Source organism: Anser anser (assembly GCF_964211835.1).
Source record: "Anser anser genome assembly, chromosome: 3".
NCBI lineage: Eukaryota > Metazoa > Chordata > Aves > Anseriformes > Anatidae > Anser > Anser anser.
In genome coordinates this window covers 58,110,213-58,131,900 of record NC_139722.1, presented here as the reverse complement: position 1 = coordinate 58,131,900, position 21,688 = coordinate 58,110,213, and the positions used below count along the sequence as shown (strand labels likewise).

Genomic DNA, 21,688 nt, shown 5'->3' with positions numbered 1-21,688 from the left:
TGTTCTCTGAGCAATGGAAATTTTCACTTCTTCTTTGTCAGAGAGAAGAACTAGGACAAGAATTTAAGTAAAATTGGACAGAAGTTTATAAATTCTTTTCATCAATAGACTTATGATTGTGGGTACTCTTTCACTAGATGAACATTGTGGCTGAAGATGTGTCCTTTTCTCTCTATTAAGCTACTAAATTCTCCCCCCCCACTCCCTCCAGCAGAAAAGCAGACATCACTGTGAAAAACAAAGAGGGTTACGTGGTCTATTTCTCTGTTTTTTTATTAACTCAACATTGTCTCCTACAAATACGATTTGTCATTCACCAGAAGATTTGAAATGTAGACTTAAGTTACACATAGGTATAAAAAGCATAAAACAGCACACACTGTACCACTGTTTAGACCAGAAAACATTGTGTTGTCCCATAGATAAGAGCACTATTCAAGCTCAGCACCGTCACTTTCTGCCTCAGGGATTCAGTCTTCAAAGCTGCAGATGTTTCTGCTTCTTTTCCCTCAGCTTTTGAAGCCCTGCAGGCTTTCCCCTGGTGTTTCTCACCCACGTCTGGAGCGCGGACCAGGGAACCACAGGCAAATCCACTCTGCTCCACCAGAGGTTATAAAACCTTGGGTTCCTACTGGCTCTTCAGAAATGTTTTCCTCCTTCTCGTAATATTTATGTACAATATATGAAGGGATACGATTTGCGTCTTTGATTTAGACATATCTCTTGCCTCATACTTAAACAATAACTTGAAAAATATTTTACAAAGAAAAAGAACATTGTTCATCTGAATGTCATTCATTATTATATTGCTATATTTTATACCCTATTATTAATATATACAAAAATTCTTATTTGCCTTTTACAGATGCATGGAAGCATATAATATAACAGTTTTAAAGTATCCCATTTTTAGATTTTATTTCTTGGCTCATCTCAATCTCTTTAATAAACTATGGTTGCTTGGAGAATATAGGAAGTATTTGGAATGTTGTTTAGAGTTTAATAATAACTGGTAGCATTGTCCATTTGCGGCCTGAATGGTTGGAGCACCTGTCAGGGCGGTCTGGTAGAGATAGCAGCATCATAAGACTTAAACAATCATGGAAGGCTGTTAATGTGCAGTGTCGACGGGTGCCAGGGTCTGTTCTTTATTGGGGGCTTTTCGTTTCTTCGGCTGCGTTTTGTTGTTGTTTTCCCTCTGTTCTCGGTTCTGTCTTCGGGCTACTCGCCCTTTGCTTTCCTGTCTTGTCTCCTTACTTTCGTCTTTGTTGGACTTTTTTCTTTTCTCCTCCCTATTTTTTTTCCCTGAAATAAAAATGATGACGTTAGAAGATTTGCTCAGGCTGCTGCAATTTCTCACTCCCTTGCCCGTAAAGCCCAGGATTAGCACCTCCCGTTGGAAGCTGGACACCAGTACCAGTGCCTGGAAGTGTCCAACTCTTCACCAAACCATTAAATTCAGCAGCTGGCCTCACACCTCCCATCTGACTCTAAGCAAAGAGGTGGAAGTTCCTTGGAGAGTCACAGTGTTTTAGAGCTGGTATAAATATATTCCCATCTCCCACAGCCAAGGGCACAGCTCCAGGTACTCCACCAAAACACAGCAGGTTTGAGGACTTCTGTGGCCTAAGCCAGGTTGCACTAACTGACTGGTCTAACTTTATAAACTGCAATACTACTGTAAATAATCTATCCCTCTTAACTGCAGCACAAATACTTTTTGCTTTGAAATATCAGCAGAGATAACCCAGGCTTTCCTACACCAATGCTGGAGTAGTTACACAAACTTGACAGTAGCTCTTGTGGCTGAGGATGTTGAATACCTGGAACTATTCCCATTCCAAAAACCAAAACTGGGATTTTTTGACACCTCAATGAGCTCTGTGGGAGTAGGTCATAGTAGGGGAGTAGGCTCAGGGCAGTGGCTTGCTCTGAGAACAGATGACCATCCAAGGTCAGATAGAGTAGGGGTACTCTACCATCCAAGGTCAAGGAGGTCAGATAAAGGGAGAGAGATTCAGAGGAGGAGAGGAAAAGGCAGACGGCAAGGAGTAAGACTGAGATGTGAGGATACACTGTACCCTCTTCTTATCATGTAGCATAGAATGGGATATTTTACAGGTTCTTCATTCCTGACCAACTCTGCGATTGGAGAGCAAGGGAAAGTTTAGATGCAGCTGTTGAGTCAAGCAGGGACAAACATCTGATTTTTTCATCTGTCACTGTTGAAACACGCAGTAAAGCTTTAAATGTAAAATGGCTCCTCAAACTTTCAGTAACTAGTCAGATATGACCCCAATACACACACACCCCTGCAGAATCCCTCTCTGGATTTGGCAGTGCCACCTACGATACCTAGGGGTGAGCAGGGCAGACCTGCAGGATGGGCATGCGAGGCTCAGCAAGAGCTAACCACTGCTGGGAGAGCTCCACCCAGCAGTGAGCGCACGTCTTACCCTGCCGTAACGCTGTCTCTGACTAATGGGTAAATGACAGTATGGAATTTCATTCCAGTGGTTTGTAAATACAGTTGGCCCAAGATGAAATGTTGCTTGAATGGAAACTGTCCAGGCATTCAGTGTTTGACATTGTTCACTTGGTAATTGTCCAAAATCCTTCAGCTGTGACTTCCTAGCCACAATTCCTTAAGCACATTGGAAAGATGCTTAATGGTTTCCCTTTCTGTCATGGATCAAGATGTATGTATTTTTATATCTGTGTGTGAATATATAAAGAACGCACACGACTATATGTCTGCAAGTTTTGAGGGAGACCTGACATCCAGCTAGAGACCCACCTAGGCATGCTTTTTTTCTTTTGCTCAACCTACATAGGATGAGCAAAACTGATTTCTGGTAAGTACTTAGAACTCAGTCCTACTTATCCTCTGCTCTGAGGATGACTAATGTGGAGTCCTCTGTGCAGTTTTATGTGTGGTTTAATGCCAATATGTCCATATTGATGAAGTTTGTGAAAGGTCTGTCTTCTAGTTCTGTGCTGTTCGGGTAATGTGGTAGAGCGCTGAAGGGCCATCTTTGTCTGGGCTGGTTTTTTTTATGTCTTTCCACCACAACTTCAAAAATTGGAGGTTTTACGTCGGAGTGATGTTACTCCATTTTATGCTGCCCAGCCCTTGGTTCAGCGTGTACCCGAGGGAAGAGTCTCCCAGCAATGACATCTTTCCGTGATATCTGCTAGCATTGGGGTGCAATCGGAGGTAGATTCCTGCATGTATCCCCCTCCCTGCTCATACCTATGCTCTCCTCTTCCCAGAGATTTGTTCCCGAATATTTTTTCTATGGCACAGAAACGGTGAAAACTCTTCCTAAACGCAGGAGTTTGGCCGGGTGAGAAGCGCAGGAACAGCACGGGCCGTTCCAGCCCCCGAGCTCCTCTACACTGAGGACGCCAAGGCGAGGGGGGCAGGGGCAGAGCCGGAGCCCCCCGTCCCTGGAAGGGGCGGTCGGGGGGCGCGGGGAACCGAGCTGCGGCCGCGCGGGGGCGCCCCGGTGCCGCGCCGCGATCGCTGCCGGTCGGTGCGGGGACATCGCCGCGTCCCGGGGGCTGCGGGGTCCCGGGGAGAGGTGAGCTGCCTCTCCTGGCGGGTCAACGAGCCCTTCTGAAATAGCAAAATAAAATAAAAAATAAAAGAAAAAAAAATAGGGGGATAAATCTTTTTAAATAGGAGATCGCCAAATGTTTCCGAGCGAATGTTTTGCTCGTGGGTTCGTGAGATTCACATAGTTGTGTGAAGCAGTTAATTCGTCATTAAAACAGCTTTTATTCCAAAACCGAAACTTTGTATGGCCAGCTGTGCTGGAGGAATTAGTCTACAGGCACTGTGCAGTCTTTTCTTGTAGATGGGAGATGCTTTGCTACTTCTAATGCTACAGCTTTGTATATTGAAGTAAATCTACAGACATGCCGTAATGCTGAGAAGTGCAGTAGTTCAAATTAAATGCAGATGGTGAAATTAATTCAGAGAACAATATAATTACATGTCAAAGCAGCTTAAAGGTGCTGAGTTCTTGTTAATCTAATTTATAGCCCACGGTCTCAGAAATCCCCACATCTGCATTTATGTAATCCGTGCTGGAATATATCTTTAAATATGCAAACCAGACCATTTCAGAGATGTGTTTGCATTATTGCATCAGATGTGAGGTTTCCACTAAATCTATAACACATCTTGTGGACTAAAAGGAGCAAAGGTTGGTCACAGTTCGGGAGAACTTGGGACTTCTGTACATCCTAAAAAAAATCATGGCTGAAGTGGAATAACCACTGCAGGTTCCAGATTTTGTCATCTTTAGGCATTGTCCCTTAGTCTCACCCTGTTATATTTGGCTACAGTTATGACATACATTTGTTCATATATATTATATTTATATCGTATATATCATATTTGTTCACGTCTCCCTTCCGTGGGCACTGAAACCCCAAACCACAGTAAGAAGGCATCATATCTGATTGTGCAAGCTGCTTTGCTTCGGTGGGGGGATGTCACAGAGTAGGTCTCATGGGGTGAAAGAGGGGTGAGAGTCTGGCATCAGGCATTGGGGATAATTGTATTTCTTTTGGAGAGATCGTTCCCGTGAATAAATTTACCCTGGGAGAGCAGAAGGGGCAAGAGGAGTCCCAGAGCTGCATCTGGAGGGATTGCAGGCACCTACGTAATAAGCCCCTATCTGGAAGGGTCCTGGCACTTCCACTGTGCATGTCACCACGGACCACAAAATCCTCCCCACTACACTGCAGTCAGCTGAAGGGCTATAATAAGAGACCACAAGCCACAGCTGTAACGTGCCACAGTGTTCTTTCACACTTCTCACAGCCTCAGCTGACCCCTCAGCGCTTTCCCTGCTGCAGGAGCACGGTCAGCACCCGTGCTGCTGCCCCTCAGTACCCCACAGAGCAAGGGGATAAACTCGGGGGGCCAAGTGCCACCGTTTCACGTCCCTGCTCCTTCCCACCTATCTGAGACATTTTTCAGTCCAGTTAGGGATGTCACCCCTTCCTCACCGCACTGCATGGACGACAGCATGATAACCTGGAAGAAGCTGTGCCAAGTGAAGATACCAGTAAGAGGACCATGCCCCAGGCTTTAAAATCACTTACTACAGCTCTGTCTGTAATCCAGTCATGTTGTGTTATGCAAATGGACAGCTCACTCTCATTTCCACGAAAAGTGACACTTTTTTTTTTTTTTTCTGGAACACAAGCTGTAGCATGTACTCACACTACTTGCCAAGATAACAAGCCTCCAAAGCTGCAGCTGCCCAGTGGTGCAGAGGACATTGTCCTTTCATTCACAAGCCATTAGTGGCTGATTCATCTGGTAAAGCTTCTGAAGTTTAAACAGCATAGCTTTCTTATCAGCGATCATTTCTTTCCTAGTATGGTGGCCCTGTTTCATAATCACTACATCTACAGGTGACCAAAATGGCAAGGGTTACCAATTTCAGAATCACCTAGGTGCTATGTGGCTCAGTTCATTTCCTCTCCTTGCTTTTATTCCTCTTGAAGATGCACCAATTGTTGAAGCAAGGGGTAAAAAATTTAAAGGATCTAAGGTCCAAAGGCATTTAAGGAGCAATTACTTTACCCAGACATACGTTCTCCTGCTGTTGGGATGCATGAAGACAGCCTACCAGGCCTCCATGTACCAGTCCAGATGGGTACAGATCTTAAGGTATGTTTGTATCCACTGTCCTTGGATACCCCAAGATACCTCAGATGATGCAGACATACGGTTGAGCAGCTGCATTAGGGGACTTGGTGACTAATGTACTTGCCTGTCTCCTCTAGAAAATGGAAATAGTTTTCTAGATGCAGACTGGAGGGGCTGTTGGAGCCTGAGACCCACAGTAGTGTTTCCATGAGATTTAGGGTCCTTGAACTTCATTTGTCTCTGAAAATTTCATTTGCCTCTGGACTATTAAATTGCATTCACTTGAAAAATATTCTTACTAACGTTATGTGCTCTAACCTGTCCTTGCAAGGAAAGGACAATGCCGAGGCAGGCACATGATGGGGAATGAGAACACTGTGTCTAAATACAGGAATAGATCAGGCCTGCACAGCATCCATTTGCATAAAGCAGGCAGAGGGGAAAGGAAGGAGGCTGAGCAGATTAATGATGCTGAGGCAGGAGATGTCAGAAGTTGCTGCTGTAACAGATAAAGAGCAAGAGCAAGCTGTATCCCATTTAGGCATATGGGAATTAGGAAGGGATCATTTCTTCCATGGGCTGCTTCAGAAATGGCACTGCTACACTCATGAGGTCATAAGCAATGCTTATGGAAAGTCCCTGGTCTGAACTGAACTCTGCAGTAGGAAAGGGTTGGAGCTGTCTTTCTTGTGCCATAGAAAAGACATTGTCAGCGCTTGAAAATACAAGAATATCCTCCAGTCAAAGAGAGACGGAGGAGGAGGATTTCTGTGATGAGTTCTGTTTGCTGTTTGTGGAGGCATTTATTGCTGTCTGTTCAGAACAGAGCCCGTGGGCATCCATTTCCTTTGCACTTGCCTGTTGGGACTGAGGAAATTTCTTAGCAGCCTTGTTTTAATCAGCACTAATGTGCTAACAACAGCAATTTTATAATTACATAACAGTTTGCATCTTATAAGATCCCACAGCTTATAAAATCTCAACAGTGTTTCCAAAGACAGGAAACTCATGGCTATTTAGCAGAGCAGAAAACCGCTCCACATTGTTTAGGATGGGAAGTGACATACACCATGCTGGTATTTAGGAAAGTGGTGTTCTCCCTCCAACCTTTATGCTGAGCTTGCACTGAGATTTTTAACGGTGACTTCTGGATGGGATTTGATTTTTACAGCTCTTCTAAATTCTGCAAAAAGGTAGATGACTGTCCAAAATCACCATATAATTCTCATTTAACACTAATGCAATCAGATGACAACAGAAAGATTGGAAATATTAGTGATTGGTACCAAAAAATCTTTCCCTGTTAAAGTTTCAGGATACTGGCAGAAATCTATAATAGCTGATTTTCTTTATAGGCACCAATAATCCAAGTCCTCCCACTAGCCCAGATTGAGGTGATAAATATAGCCCGTTTTAGAGACTTAGTTCAGCTGGTGCAGGCTTTTGAGCAAACCAGAAATAAAAATGTGATGCTGCATTATGTCAGAGACTCATGTTTAGTCTGCCTCTCTAGAAATAATCAAGAAAAGTTATACATGATAAGAGACAGATGCTTGTGCCTCAGCAGACATTTGAACTCTTTCTAGTACAATAGTAAAAAAGAGAGAAAACACCCAAAGAAACTTGTTTCTTTAGTACTCAAATTTCTACTCAGAGTTTTTTGAAGAGAGGGATAAACAAGAGAAGCCTTTTTCCTTGGCTTTACTTATGATGATATTTGCATTAATGTAACCTGACAATTCGTAAGATATTCATAAAATCCAAATGTTTGGATGCATCCCTGTGCAGGCAATGCAGAATGGCTTTTTCCCTAAATGAACATGACTTTGTACTGGGCTATGTTGACGATCCCAAAGTGGATTTGCTGATGCTGACTATAACACGGACCAGGTCATCAGTTTCTGCCTCAGTACAGGACCTTCAGTTGTGGCTAGCATTGTGTGTGTGCATGCAAACAGAAATGTGTGCGTGCAATACACATATCTGTACATACATACAGACATAACCCCACTGCTCTGAAGCTCACGTAAAGCACAAGAGTGCAAGGTAGGAAGCCCCCAAAGCAGTGGGTTGGGCCAGAAGACCTCCAGAGGTCCTGTCCAGTCTCAACCGCTCTGTGATTCTGTGGCTCTGCTCCCAGTGGGTGACGCTCACCACCTGGAGCACTGCCGAGATGTCGGAGGGGAAGCCAGGAAGGGGAAAATCCCACCTTGATGCATCACTGGGAGCTCAGAAGTATTTCTAGTCTAGCTATACTCTTAACCATGTCCACTAGCACTTAAACACAGCCATCTGGAGGACTGCTCCCGCCATCTGTACTGTAGAGTGGTTAGAGAGGTCCCTGGCACGGGCCAGCCTCCAACATCTCCCTGGCACACTTGAGAGCCAGCCCAGGCTAGGGACTGTTCCCATGTGGCACTCTGAATTGAGCCACTCAGTTCTGGAAGCAGAGAAAAAGCTTTTTTCGGCATGCCAAATTGCTCTGAGTGCTGAGCGGCCCACAGCGTGGATGTGGCCTGGCAATGCCATCCAGCACCAGCGCCAGGGAAGCTGGGGATCTGGCACTGTTTCCTTTGCCAGGATAGGCACAGCCATGCGTTCCACCTGGAGCCTTACATCTCTTTAAGTTTCCCGATACCCCAGGAAGATGAAGGAAGACGGGGAGTCAACAGGATGCCACGCTGGCCTTGCTCTGCACGGTTCACTTGTCCCGTCTCCTCTGCGCTCCGTTTGTTTGCTTTCCCACCTGGGGTGATGCCTGTGCTGACAGGTGGATGGGCGCCCCCATGCATTTCGCAGGTAATCCTGGCCAGCCTGGCTGATTGATCAGCCAGTCGGCAGAGGCTGATATATACGCGGGAGGCAGCTCCTGATGGATCCACTCAGCAAAATCATCAGCCCAGAGCCAGGGTGCTATTACTTCAATTTGCCAGAGGCCTGATTCTGCCCTCAGTTCTACCTGCTCAAACATGCCGAGGTCACCAAGGTTGTTTTCTGGTGTACATGAAGGGAGAATTTGCTTTCAAGGATATTTTTCACAAGCAAGGTGTTGAAAAATGACTGTTTCTTTCTGTTAAGTGCCTCCAATATCTGTGTACTATTTCAGTTGGCTGAAGCATTGATCTTCCCCTCTCAAGGAAACGCCAATATTTCCAAATACATTTTCATCCTTAAAATGACAGGTCAGGTTTCTAAATTTCACACAGATCAGTGACAGCAAAGGTCCCCTTTCAACAACAGTCATGAAACATTTCACTTTGGCCACTCTACGTTTTCTCACCTACTGAGAAGATACCTGGCAGCTCAGCAGGCAGAGAGCAGCTTGGGGAGAAGGGGATTGGGAATACCAAGAGTCCTGGGCGGCCTCTGAAAAAGGCTCAGGAAATTTTTTGTGCCAAAGGGATTCAGAGTTTAGCCCTATGAAGCTTGAGGAGCTCAGGTGACCAAGATGTTCTCACAGGGATCTCAGGTTTTCAGGCTCTTGAGTCCTTGTCAGCCTGCCAGGTGGGCTGCCAAGGGCCCTCCCAACAGACAAACTGGCAGAACGCTAGACAGAAACTTAACACAAAGGCAAAGTTGTTTCAAAACCTGTCTGCTTTCCACTGGGACTTCCTTGAAATCAGCATATTTCTGGGAAATGTGATGACTTTGACAATTTGGTATTTTCCATTCCTTTGGAAAATTCAAACCTATAAAATACTAAAAACAAAGATTTCTAAGAAGGGGTCATGGAGGACATGCATAAAAAAAAATGAATGCAAATATTTTAACATTGCCCATAAGTCTTCAATTTGAAATGAATCACAGATAGAAATTGTCCATGTAAATTTTATCAAGGCTTTTTTTTTTTTTTTTCCTAAGAATGTGATAAGTTTATTCTTTTTTAATCCCTCTGGGAATGAACTGTGAGTCTAGAGCTGTTTGTAGTAACACAGACTTTGCACACTGAAGTTAGCAGCCGGCTTTATGAGTAGCTTGAAGTGGAATGTGAAGAATGAGTATTGCATGTGGTGATGCATCACTGGAGTCCACTTTATTTGGTATACTTTATAAACTGACCACCACGCCATTTAGATCCGGTATGAATGAGGTTAGATGGCCCACAGGATAGATGAGATGCAGCTCCCACTGGGATGAGAAAGCAGCCTCTCATGACACAGGGCACCAGGCAGCACTAAAGAAAGCTTGTAACCGCCTGAGATCTGTAACCCCACCAGGAGATCTGTGCTGTGTCCTCTCTGGCACTGTTCCTACCAGCAGTCTATAATGGCAGGCCAGCAGAACTTGCTGCAGGCGTGTGTTTTTCTGCTTGGTGCTCAGGGGGTGCCTGAAGAGAGCTACAGCAGTGCTGGTAAAATGGTAATAAGCCTGGGCATTACACCTGTAAGTATGCCTGTGGGGTGTGTGCTGCCTATACTATGGGGCCGGTTACAGGAGCCAAACTGTAGGGTTTCAGAAAGGTTCAAGGGAACCAGAAGCAAAAGCAGAGTGAGTGACATTTCCTCTAGTAGGACGCATGGCAAGAAGTCAGGACCTTTTCTAGACTCTGAAAACTGGGACTGTGGGGACCAGCAGTCTCTTTCCAGCCACCTCCTTCCTCCATCTGAAGAAGAACCCGTACACCACTCAACTATATTAAAGAGAATCCCATGCCTCTCTTTAAAACCAACTAACTAATCACTTTCCCGCCTGCTCCAAGAATATTCAAATTAGTCACAAACAAAACTACCCACTGTTTCTACAAACCTGACTGCTGCCAGCTTTTGATAGAAACTCCTTAAGCACTCTTCTATTTCACCTGAGGCCAACCCCCACTAAAACCAATAATATTTTTCAAGGTTCTGGTATGACATAGTCTGAAACACTCCATAGGCTGTTATACAGAAGTGTAGAAATCTCAGGGACAAAAAAAAAAAAAAAAAAAAAAAAAAAGTAAACACTTGGAGCATACGTACATAGTAAGATGTATCCCTGTAAAATATATGTGTAAGGATACATTACAGTATCCATGTAAGATACTAAAAAAGGTATGATGCGTTGTGCAATGAATAGACAGACCCCCATCCCAACGTCAACCATAAACTCTAAGAAGTTACTTTAAATTTTTCATGTACTTTTGCAAATGTTACCCAAGATTCTTGTATGTCTCCACTTAGAGGCAGTTAATTTCTGTACTCTGAAAGAATGAGTTGCTTTCACTTACGAAACAGAAGTTCCATCAGTCTTAAACCTGAAAATGCCCTATAGAATTCAGAGGGATTCACAGAGACTCTTCCATCTCTGTGTTGCATCTTCCACCATGTCAGATTTAAACTTAAGAGATTCGCTTTCATAGCTTTAGTTTGCTTTAAGAACACTGGGAAAAGAAAAAAAAAATCCAACACCTTAAAATAGACTGTGGATGGGAATGTGATCCTTCATCCTGGTAGTGGACTCTTTTTTTCTTAGTACAGTCTTTGTATGAGGGAATCCCCTCATGTTCCACAACTGTAAAATGCAGATAACACTTCCTTGATTTTGGTTAGTGCTTTGGAAGCTACAGATGAAAACCACTACCGGTACAAATCAAAGCCGTTGAAATGGATGGAAAGGCTCCTCCTTACTTCAGTTAATGTTTTAAAGGACTGAACATCATGCTTCAATCACACAGAACGCTCAGGATCCTCCTTTAGAGTATCATTTCCTTGCTCATGCTTAAAGGTAGCACGGGCTAGATCTCCTACTGGCATTCTCTCCCACCACCCACATCTTTACAAGAAATAAAGTCAGTTCCTCTGGATTTAAACTGAATCCTTCTGGTTTAGCAATGCACATTTCTACTTAAGCAATAAACATCTGTCGTCTGCCATTCATTAATATTAATTATAAATGGTGACTAGCTCATGGGATCCAAGTCCACCAGCTGAGATTTTTCCAACTGTGACCTTGTTAGGGTTTGTATAAAAAGTGTTCAGAAGGGTCCTTCCAAGCCTGAAGCCAACAATAAGTGCAATCTGCAGAGTACAGAGTTTAGATTATGCACTTAGAACAAGGGAAGTTGGAAAGGGTGATGGGGAGTGGGGGAGGGAGGAAAGGAGAGAGTACAGGGCCTGAAACGGGGCTTCTTTAAATGCTTAAGTGTTTTAGACCTTTCTGTAGGCTAATGACAGGGAGAGGCATTGTCCATAATGAGACTGGGCCATCCATTAAACATTACTGTAAATGAAAGGTTGCATGAATTAAAGGTTGTTCATCTCATGTTTCAGGAATGTAGCTGTGTTTCATGTCTGAAGCCTGTTTTCCTTTTAAACGGAGTTCTTCAGATGACAAATGAGAGAGAGAATTTCAGAAAGCAAATGGGCAGAAGTAAATACATGCTTAAGAACAAAGCAGAGACATAACTGTAGCTGTAAATCTTTATGCGGGGGCTACTGTTTGCCATAGATATTGGGGAGGATTAGGTTAAAATCAAGAAATTTCATTACTAGGTCATTTTGCTTATAAGCCAAAAAACGGTAGAAAAATCCCCACAGTTAATCATTAAATTCTTGCCTGTATATGATTCATTTGTGGACCACTGGTCAACCCTTTTACTATCATTTCTTGTTTCAAGGAACCAAAAATAGAAAATTTTGGAAATGCTTTTTCTGAATTTTGCATTAAAGACATGGCCAAAGAACTGTTATGACAAATGATCTTCTTTCTTCTCTTTATTTTCTTGCCACTGCAAAATGACTTCAACAAAAATTAGCAAAAATTATTGTTTGCATCAGTTCTTAACATCTTTCTTTCTTTCTTTCTTTCTTTCTTTCTTTCTTTCTTTCTTTCTTTCTTTCTTTCTCTTTTTTCTTTCTTTCTTTCTTTTTTTCTTTCTTTCTTTCTTTCTTTCTTTCTTTCTTTCTTTCTTTCTTTCTTTCTTTCTATCTTTCTTTCTTTCTATTTCTTTCTTTCTTTCTTTCTTTTTTCTTTCTTTCTTTTTCTTTCTTTCTTTTTCTTTCTTTCTCTCTCTTTCTCTTTCTTTCTCTCTTTCTCTTTTCCTTTCTCTCTTTCTCTCTTTCCTTCTCTCTTTCTTTCTCTCTCTCTCTCTCTTTCTCTCTTTCTTCTCTTTCTCTCTTTTTCTCAAGCCTAAACATGCAACAATATTCTCCTCATGGGCCATATCCTCACCTGCTTTTAAAATATACATAGCTTCATTGGCAGAGTGGAGCTAGCTTACATCTCTGGTGAATTAATGTGACATGCCCACTGAAATTTTCTCCAAGAAAATCCAGCCCTATACTCTCTATAACAATGGTTCAAAGCAGGTAAATGCAAAGAGGAACATGGTAGATATACCAGCAATGCAGGATGCATACACTGAACAAAATAGAAGGAAAGTTGGTTTTGATTCCCTGCTTCAGGCCCAAAAGAAAATCTGAACTTGGTAAAGGCAGCAGGAGGCTTCATTTTGATGTCAATGAATAGATACTTGAACTTTTGCTCTGTAAATGTGCAATGTGCTGTCTCTCTGTGGAAGCCTTACAGAAGGCAATAGGCGTGAAGAAATTTCATGGACATTTTGTGGTAATTTCAGAAATGTAGGGAAGCCTATCAAAGCATTATCTAGTCCCTTACTGGACTCTGTGGCTGGACTACTATACTCAGACTGTCTCTGATGGATGTTTGTTTAACCTCTTTAAAAATCTTCTGTGATGGAGATTCCCACAACCTCTTGCCTGATCTTTATGGTCTCTGATAACAACACTGGATGTTATCTCATTGGGAACAACCTGAAGCTCCTTTGGAACTTCATAATGAAACGTTATGGCAGCAAGTGTTTTCTTTTTCAGAGCTATGAGGCTGGAAGAGAGCTGGGAGGTGGCAGCTTAAGCAGACCAAAGGCTACAACAGGTGTCAGAGCTGGCAAGGGGAGTGTGCTGAGAGAGACAAGGAGACTGGAGATCCAGAGACCCGGCTGGGGAAAAGCAAACAGAGCTGCCTGGGTGGGGAAGAACAGACAAATACCCAGAAAGATGAGGAGAAACTGCAGCCAAAAAGTGCTTGTTTTCACTTTGTTACAAAGGAATGTTGAAAATCTCTTCTTTACAGCTAGGTCCAAAGTATTCTGAAGTCAATGGGATTTCAGTGGGCCTTGGATCAGGCCCTTTAAAAGAATTAGGCAGCTAATACAATAGTGAATGAGTGCCATTGCTTTCCACAATTTGCAGTGTTATAACAGCATTGCTATACATGGAAGTGTTCCACAGTCCAGGATTTAGCTGATTAAACAGTACTGTGAGTATCACCATCAGGCTTGAAACACCCACTGCCTGATTTACTCTGTAGCTCACATACCCCAAATATTTTGCATTCTTGGACTAAATTCAATAGATGTACTACCAAACTGCTTTCTTGCGTATGTTCTTCTTTCCAGGTCATACAAGCCAAAATGGTGAGGGGTTTAGATCTCCAGATGGCAAGGGCTGAGTGAGCCTTGCTGTCAGTAGCCACTTCCCTACATCTTTACTTTGTGGGAATATTGCCCTAAGACAAGTAAAAAGCTTGCTGTGGTCTTCTGTGGAGTCAAGAGAAAGAAGTTGTCAAGGTATTTTGCCATGGCACACAGCCTTGAAGAGGACGATTTCCTATTCCAGCTGTGACAAATATGTCCCTCAGGAAGAGCTCCTTAAATTGCTAGAAGTTAGGGTGAGGACTTTGGAAGTATCAGCCTTGAGAAGTGGAGGGAAAGATGGATAAATGAGGATATGCAGGCAGACCAAGGAAGTGATGTGGGGTTAGAGAGAATGGTACTCTGCTCTTTCACAAGTGATCTCTCCCCTGCACCTGAGTGGAGATAGTAGCCAAAGTTTCCTATTTTTGTCTCCCTGAAACACAGTGATATGATGCCACCAAAGGTGAAGGTGCCATGGATTAGCAAAGTATGATAAGCAAGGAAAGAAGGGCAGAGAGCAGGCAGGCCCCTTTGTGTCTGCACTGGTGTGGGACTCTGGCCTGCAGCAGCTCTCTCTCTTCCCTCAGCCAAATCAGCAGAATAGCCCCAGCTAGTCTGGATGCAGACCAAACGATGCTCCTTTACCTTGTGGTCAGGGAATGCAACTTTGCCTGCATTTTTTTAGCAGCGTAGACATAGCTGCAGATTTCACCTTCTAAAACTGTAGCTACTCTTCTTGATTCCAAACATTTCTATTCAGGACTGAAAGGTGGGGGACGTTTGGTGCTGAATGAATACCTGATGGGCACTTTGGAAGGGTGGAGGGAGAGGACTTGGTGACCTCCTGTTTTCACTACAGAGCTCAGACATCTAAAAGATAGCCTGCCAACCACTTCTGGAGCACAAGAAGTCTCCAGAAGGGAAGATCAGAAAGAGAAAAAGAGCTGACTTCTATCCCTTATTTGGTTTGGTGATCTGAGGAGGGAAGCTCTCGTGTCGTGTCATCCACACTTTAATAGAAGAATGCAGCCAGCTTTTTTTTTTTTTTTTTTTTTTTCTGATTCACTTTCCTTACAGGAACAGTTGACCACCCACTTCTTTCCCAGATTTGACAGGACTGCCACAGTGCATAGTAATGTATGTGCAGAGGCACATGGCGTGTTTGTATTACCTGCTTGCACAGTGTATATGTGTCTGTCAGAACTGGGAGGTACGATGAGAATTTAATGTTCACACTAACACAAAGTAAACATACCTGTAGCAAAATGCAGTATTTCTATTAATTAGCTCAGATTTTAAGGTCCCAGTTTGCAGCTAGTTACCTAACATGACTTTCAGAAGTGCTTAACCATGATTAAATTTGGAAAGTGCTATGATTAAAGTTTAGAAATAGCTTTTTCCTATCTATTCAGCCCTTGAATTCTAGTGCCAGTACATCCTTGATTATTAGCTATTTTGGATTCACAAATCTCTCTGACTCATACCGATCCTCTTTTTCCCTTCTTAACCCTTCTCACCCTGGTCTCTTTTCTAGATGGCACCTATTTGTGCTGGCCAGTGGTGGCAGGCAGCCTTGTGCTGTCTACATCCTGCCTTGCTCAAAATATTTCCAGAAAGCTATTTCTCTTGATGCTGGAGGTAATGGATTCCCAGTCTCAACAGCCCTACTCTTGGAGGCTGGAAATGTGTTAAAGTTAAAGAGTCAAAACCCCTACGAGGAAAGGAAATGAGAGGTCCTCTTGGCAGGAATAAACAGAAAATAAACAACCAAACTCTTTACAAGACAGATTCCTCAATTATAGTAACTCAGGCCTGCAAAGGCCAGAGTTATGACCCATTGGCGTATGCAGAATGTAAACACGAGGATGCAGTAATTAGCTTTGTGTTCATCTTGAAGCTTCAGAAGTCCTGTGACCTGCCATGGAGTAAGGTCATTAACCATAACCACACGAGTGACCTTCACACAGGACACCCCATCTCTCACAGTTAGACTAGAGAACTGTGCACTGCAATGTCTCTGTGGCTCACATGCTCCAGTCCTTTTGCTTCAAATGTCACCGAGCTCTACATAAGGGAGAGGATGTGACTTTCAGGATGAGCTGTGATTGGAATATCTTACTTTACCCATGTAGCTATGCTTAAGACTTAAATATGGTTAAATAAAAATTCCAAGCATCAAAAATGTCCAGAATTGCCTTTTTATTTTCTTTTGTTTGTTTGTTTGTTTGTTTTTGAGAAAAAAATTGATTAAAAATAGTACACTGGGAAACTGTTGGCCTGCCTTGGGCTTCCCTTACCCTGGGAACAGACTTTCTCTTTACTGTGTGGAATGGTTAGGACCAGACTACTTATAGCTTGCTCTGTAAAAGAGAATTCACCTTTGAATAAGCAGGTGTCCAGCCATTAATAGATGTTTATCAACAAACACAACAAAACACTGCTCTAACCCTGATTTTGCCAGCACTTAATGAAATGAGTATTGCAAACAAGTATTTTTCAGGTCTACTTTTTGTTTTACTTTGGCTGACCCATGGATCCCCTGACACACGCTTGCCTTGCTTACTGAGTCAGCCTGGGTGAACCCTGGGTTAGATTTTGCAGTGTTACAAAGTCATTACACTGCAAATGGGGAAAAATTGTCATTTAATTCAAAATATGTAGAAGTTAGCAGGTAAAAGGCCACATCACTCACCCTAGACTGTACTTAGCAGTAACTGAGGGGAAAAAAGGGCACTTTCAGGGAGTAAATCATTTTGCCCTTCTCAGAATCCATCTAATGGGACCATGAATCCTCCTCCCCGGGTGCAGTATCACACCTTTAACATGACCCATCAATAACTTGCTTAGACATAAACATCTAATTTTTAGCATTTTTTTCCTTTTTCCTTTTTCCCTTTTCCTTTTTCCCTTTTCCTTTTTCCTTTTCCCTTTTTCCTTTCCTTTCCATACTAAAGGGCCAACTTTGTTAGAGCCTTCCGTGCTTCCTTTTTACCTGGATCCATATGGCATCAGAGTGTATACATTAGGGTGGGTAACTCAATGAGTTTAAGTTAAGTGAATGCAATTAGTTTATGGCCTAATATTTTAGGCTTGTTAGTATTAAGTTACACTGTTTTCAACTAAAGTAAAATCTTGATAAATGGCTTGGAATTTTTAGCTGAGTGGTGGTTTTGGAAGCCTAATGGACACCTGATAGGACTCCTTCCTCACACCATAGCCAACTGAAGACATTTTCAGACATAATCTGATTAATATGTTTGAAGCATTATGTGGACACATACCAACAAAGGCTAGAGGAGCTAGTTCAAAGAAACAACAGAGATGACCTGAGTATCAGCCTTCTTAGCTATTAAAATCAAAACTGTATTTTTATATTCACGTGTACACAATACAGTATAGAAACATATTTTTTTTACGCATAGCTTTAATAGTTCCCCCAAACATATATGCTTCCTTCATTAAAACTGCTCAACACAAAATCCTGTTCCCTTAGTTCCCTTCTTTCAGCCGGTGTGCATCTAGAAATCAGCTCCTCAACTCAAAGGCTCTGCTTTCTGTCTTATTCTTGCTGCCTACCAAAAAAGAAACCACACCGTAACATCTATATTCTCCTTAGAGCACAAACCATTTCTTTTATAACAGCATCCTGCTTTCAGACTGTATGGGGTGACAATTACTATACTCTACAGTGAAAAAGAAATGTGTGATTCTACATTCATCTCAACTTTTTTTTTCTTTTTTCACGTCTAATGCTTTTTTTTTTTTTTTTTTTCCTTTTCGGAACAGAACCTTTCATTGGTTTGTGTTTGCACAGAATGGAAACAGTTAGCATTCGTTCTCTCCTTTGAACATTTGAATGCCACCAACATACAAATGAGTGAATATATGAACAGGTAGCATTTGAAATATATTATTTATTTGTTTACAACAATACAGTTGTGTAACCAATGTAGCCTATTAGCCTGAATAATACTCAGCTTTCTAAGATACTTTCCCCTTTTGTAACTACTCACTTAGTCTTTTGGTGAGTGTTTTCAGTCTCTTCCAACTGATCAGAAAATGTTATCTGAAAGCATTTAAAAGTGACTACTCTGTGGGGGGGTTAGCTGGGACTGATATTTGTGGTGAATATTCTCTTCCATTTGGATGTGGGGTCTTGGCAGAGTTACTTGTGCATGAAAACATGCAATTCCTTCCCCACATACTTCTGGATGCAGTTCTGGCATTTGTCTTTTGACCAGTAACAGTTAATCTCATACCCATTTGCAGACCAAAAGGGCTGCAAATTGCTTGTGTTTGGCCAAGCACAAGTAATTCAGCCAAGACCCCACATCCAAATGGAAGAGAACATTCTCCACATAACTTTCTGTTCAGTCCCAGCTAACCTCCCATTTTTACCTGACATTTATTAAAGCAAACAAATAATATTGATGGATAATTTACAACATTTCCCATGCTCTGCAAACTATGCTTTTCCAATATATCTGAAAATACATTCGCCATTTATGGACACGGATACTAGAAAGAGTTGACTATCAAAGTATGCCTTCTGCCAGTGCAGAAGTCAAGAAGATGTTAAGTGTAGAAAGGTAAAAGCAGCACTGCACTGTGCTGAGGGCACAGAAGTATGGAAGTATGCTGGAGAGAAAGGAAGAAGAAACTGGAAATTGATATCATATACTCTTGTGGACTAAAAAGAACTGTCCATTGTGAGTTTAAACGAGGACAATTATGAAATAAATTGCAGTGAGGTTTCAATTGGACTGAATTATAAAAGGAGCCTATATGTGAAACACATGCAAATTGCTATGTCAAAACACATTGGAACCAACTAATTTAGTGCTAAAATGAAGAACCTTTTAGTCTAGTAAGGCTATTGGTAATCTAATTATTCCCTTTTTTTTGCATTCATTCTGGAAAAAAACCCTAGCATCTTCTCCCAGTAAAACTTAATTTAATAGCCAGTGAGGGGAAAAAACGAGTTGTAATAGATTGCACCAGCTTTAAGGACACACTCGCAGATGGAAACAAAAAAAGCTGTCTTCATTTTTTTTATCTTGCTTTGCATAGTTGTTCCAGAAACATGTTCTTTCTTCTGTGAGATAGCAGCAACTGAACTGACTAACATCCTGTCTCTGATCTCAACTTCTTGAGCAAAGTCATTGAGGCATCTGTGACGGACATACCCCGTCATCATGTGGTCTTTGCCCTTACTCCCTCGGCCACAGACATGTATTCAACGTGGAAACGGCAGAGGCTGACCAAGCTAACTCTGTCTTTGCTGCTGCGGAGGGAAGATCATTAGCAGCGCTGTCGGTAATGGCCAGCTCTGCCGCCAGACTTCAAGCCAGAGTTGTGGAAGCTAGGCTCCAAAGCAACTCCCAGGCAGCAACGTGGAGTTGTACAAGGCCAAACAGTATTTTCAAAATTGATTAACAGTAAGTATTTACTTTCCCTTCTCTGTCCAAAAGAGTTTTTGTTGTTAACTTGTCCTCCCTTCATTGACTGGACCAGCTAGCCATAAGAACAGAGCCTGGCTTGGCTTCTTGCGCCAGCCAGCACTCTCATGTTCAAAGGGGAACAGAGGTTTCTCTTGGAGTAATATGGGACAGTGACAGTAAGTAAGATAAGTTGCCTGGAGATTAAGTTGGAAAGCTTCATTTCCCTACTCCAGTAGGAACATAAGGAAAACCTTTAGCTTAATTCTCAGTTTCCTGGCTTGTGTCACCATAATCCATCCCTTCAAGCTGTTTTAACCTAATGTTTTAGGTGTGAATTTCCGTGGTTTTATTAAGGATTATCTTTTTTTTTTTCTTTTTTTTTTTAATAAATTCATCTCCCTCTGAAGGTGTACAAAAGTGAGTAAGACATCTGTGGTTAGTGTTACAAAGGATTGTACAGTGGTGGATTTCAGAATATTAAAAAAAAAAAGACTCTCAGCCATAGACACACAAATCCTAAGGGCACAGGTAGTGTTGGAATATAGGTTACTACATCTGGCCGTATTTGTTTCTTAGGAATTGTCTACCAAGAGTAGAACAGGCTAGGATGTAGTCTGCGACTTGTTCAAGAGGAAGAAAAACAAAACAGTTTTATGCATATTGCAGGAAAAAAGACGATTCACAATTTTAAAGGAATTCTTGTGGTATGCAGTATTTTTCAAATATGGCTTGGCTAAGGTCCCATAAAACAAGAATTGACAGTAAAATACATGAAGAGTTTCTTTTAAAGTACTTACTACACAAGAACAGCAAATATTTCTCAAAAAGAAATATTTTGTCCAATCTGAAGATGTTGCCAAATTGCCATGACAAATACACGACATCATTATCACTTCAAAGAAAACCAACAGTTTTCAATTTCAAAATTAAAGTATGGAATTATATTTTCAGCTCTAGCAAAAGTAACCGGTATTAAAAAAATTACACTTTTTGTCCAGTTACAGCGGGCTAACAGGGCTGTGTTTTTCAAGCTGTGCTGCTGTGCAGGAGCAGAAGTGTAATCTTCATGGACATTTTGAAGATAGAGTCTTAAGAATGAGGGAATCTGTAAATAGTTTGCCTTGGCTGCTCCCTTGAGGCAGCCACACTGCTCTACCTCTCCAAGGCACTGCTAGACACAGGGAGGCTGAATCAACCTCAGGAAGGTGAAATCTTAGGTTCCCATAAATCAGTCAATCTAGCCAGTTCTTCAGTGAGGGAGAGGCACCTGAAGCTCTCTGCTTCATAACATCCTCCTTCTAACATTTCTCTCCTCATGAGGTATATCCTGAGGGAGCAAGCCAACCTTCAAAAGGATTACCAGCTCCCAAATCCTTTTATATTTCTACAAGTAATCTGCAGCAATCCTAGTGATAATTTAACAATAAACACTAAGTTACTTCTTGGTACCAGCAGCTCATGCTGGCTCACACACATTCAGCTGCCGCACCCCTTCCACTCATCCTCAAAATAGAAGAAAACCTGCTTTTGAGTTTGAAAGGTTTAGGGGAAATAGAAGGGATGGAGAAACGGGAAGGGTGGGGAAAATGGGAGAGACGGTGAAAAGGAAATGTTCCTGTGGCAATCCTGTGTCAACCACAGTAACTGCACTGGGGACAGAGCAAGTAACTTCCCTGCTACATTAAGGGGAGAATATTGAATAACAATCTCTATTGGGTAGAATTTGTATAAATTATTGTTTCATACACTTCTTAACCATGTTGGATGGCATCCACAAGGTCCTGTGATGGGGAATAAGGCTGACACGCTGGCTCATGTGGAGGGGCAGTTCTGCTGGCATTCTTGATAACTGGGCAAAACCAAGTGGAGTGTCCCTTGGCTGCCAAGCAATGTTGTGGTCTTTCCCCTACACTGGGACTCTGCAAGCCAGATGTAGATGGCAGGATCAGGCCACGTTGTTCAGCCAAAGCTATTACAAAGAGGTCAGGGTGGGAGAGAGGCCACAGCACTGTAATTGCAAGAATTATGGGCATACCTGTAGGGGAGCATGAAATAGGAACCAGTTTAGAGGAATCCTGTGGTTGAAGCATAAAATTTGACTGCCTGATAGCCAACAAACAACTCCCACCATGACATGTTTTACGACAGACCTTTTTGCTCTGAGCT

At 42.3% G+C, this 21,688-nt stretch overlaps 1 protein-coding gene across 6 annotated transcripts in view; it reads right to left on the bottom strand.

Moving 5' to 3' along the window:
• Positions 1 to 249: 249 nt before the first annotated feature.
• Positions 250 to 21,688, bottom strand: part of RSPO3 (R-spondin 3) — a 61,162-nt gene continuing 39,723 nt past the window's right edge. For 3 of the 6 annotated variants that reach the window (XM_083828353.1, XM_083828356.1, XM_083828354.1), the window contains one exon: positions 17,660 to 21,557. In XM_083828353.1, coding sequence (XP_083684479.1) covers positions 21,274 to 21,557 — 284 coding nt within the window. In that variant the 3' untranslated portion in view covers positions 17,660 to 21,273. The other 3 variants (XM_083828355.1, XM_083828358.1, XM_083828357.1) reach the window with 2 other exon arrangements.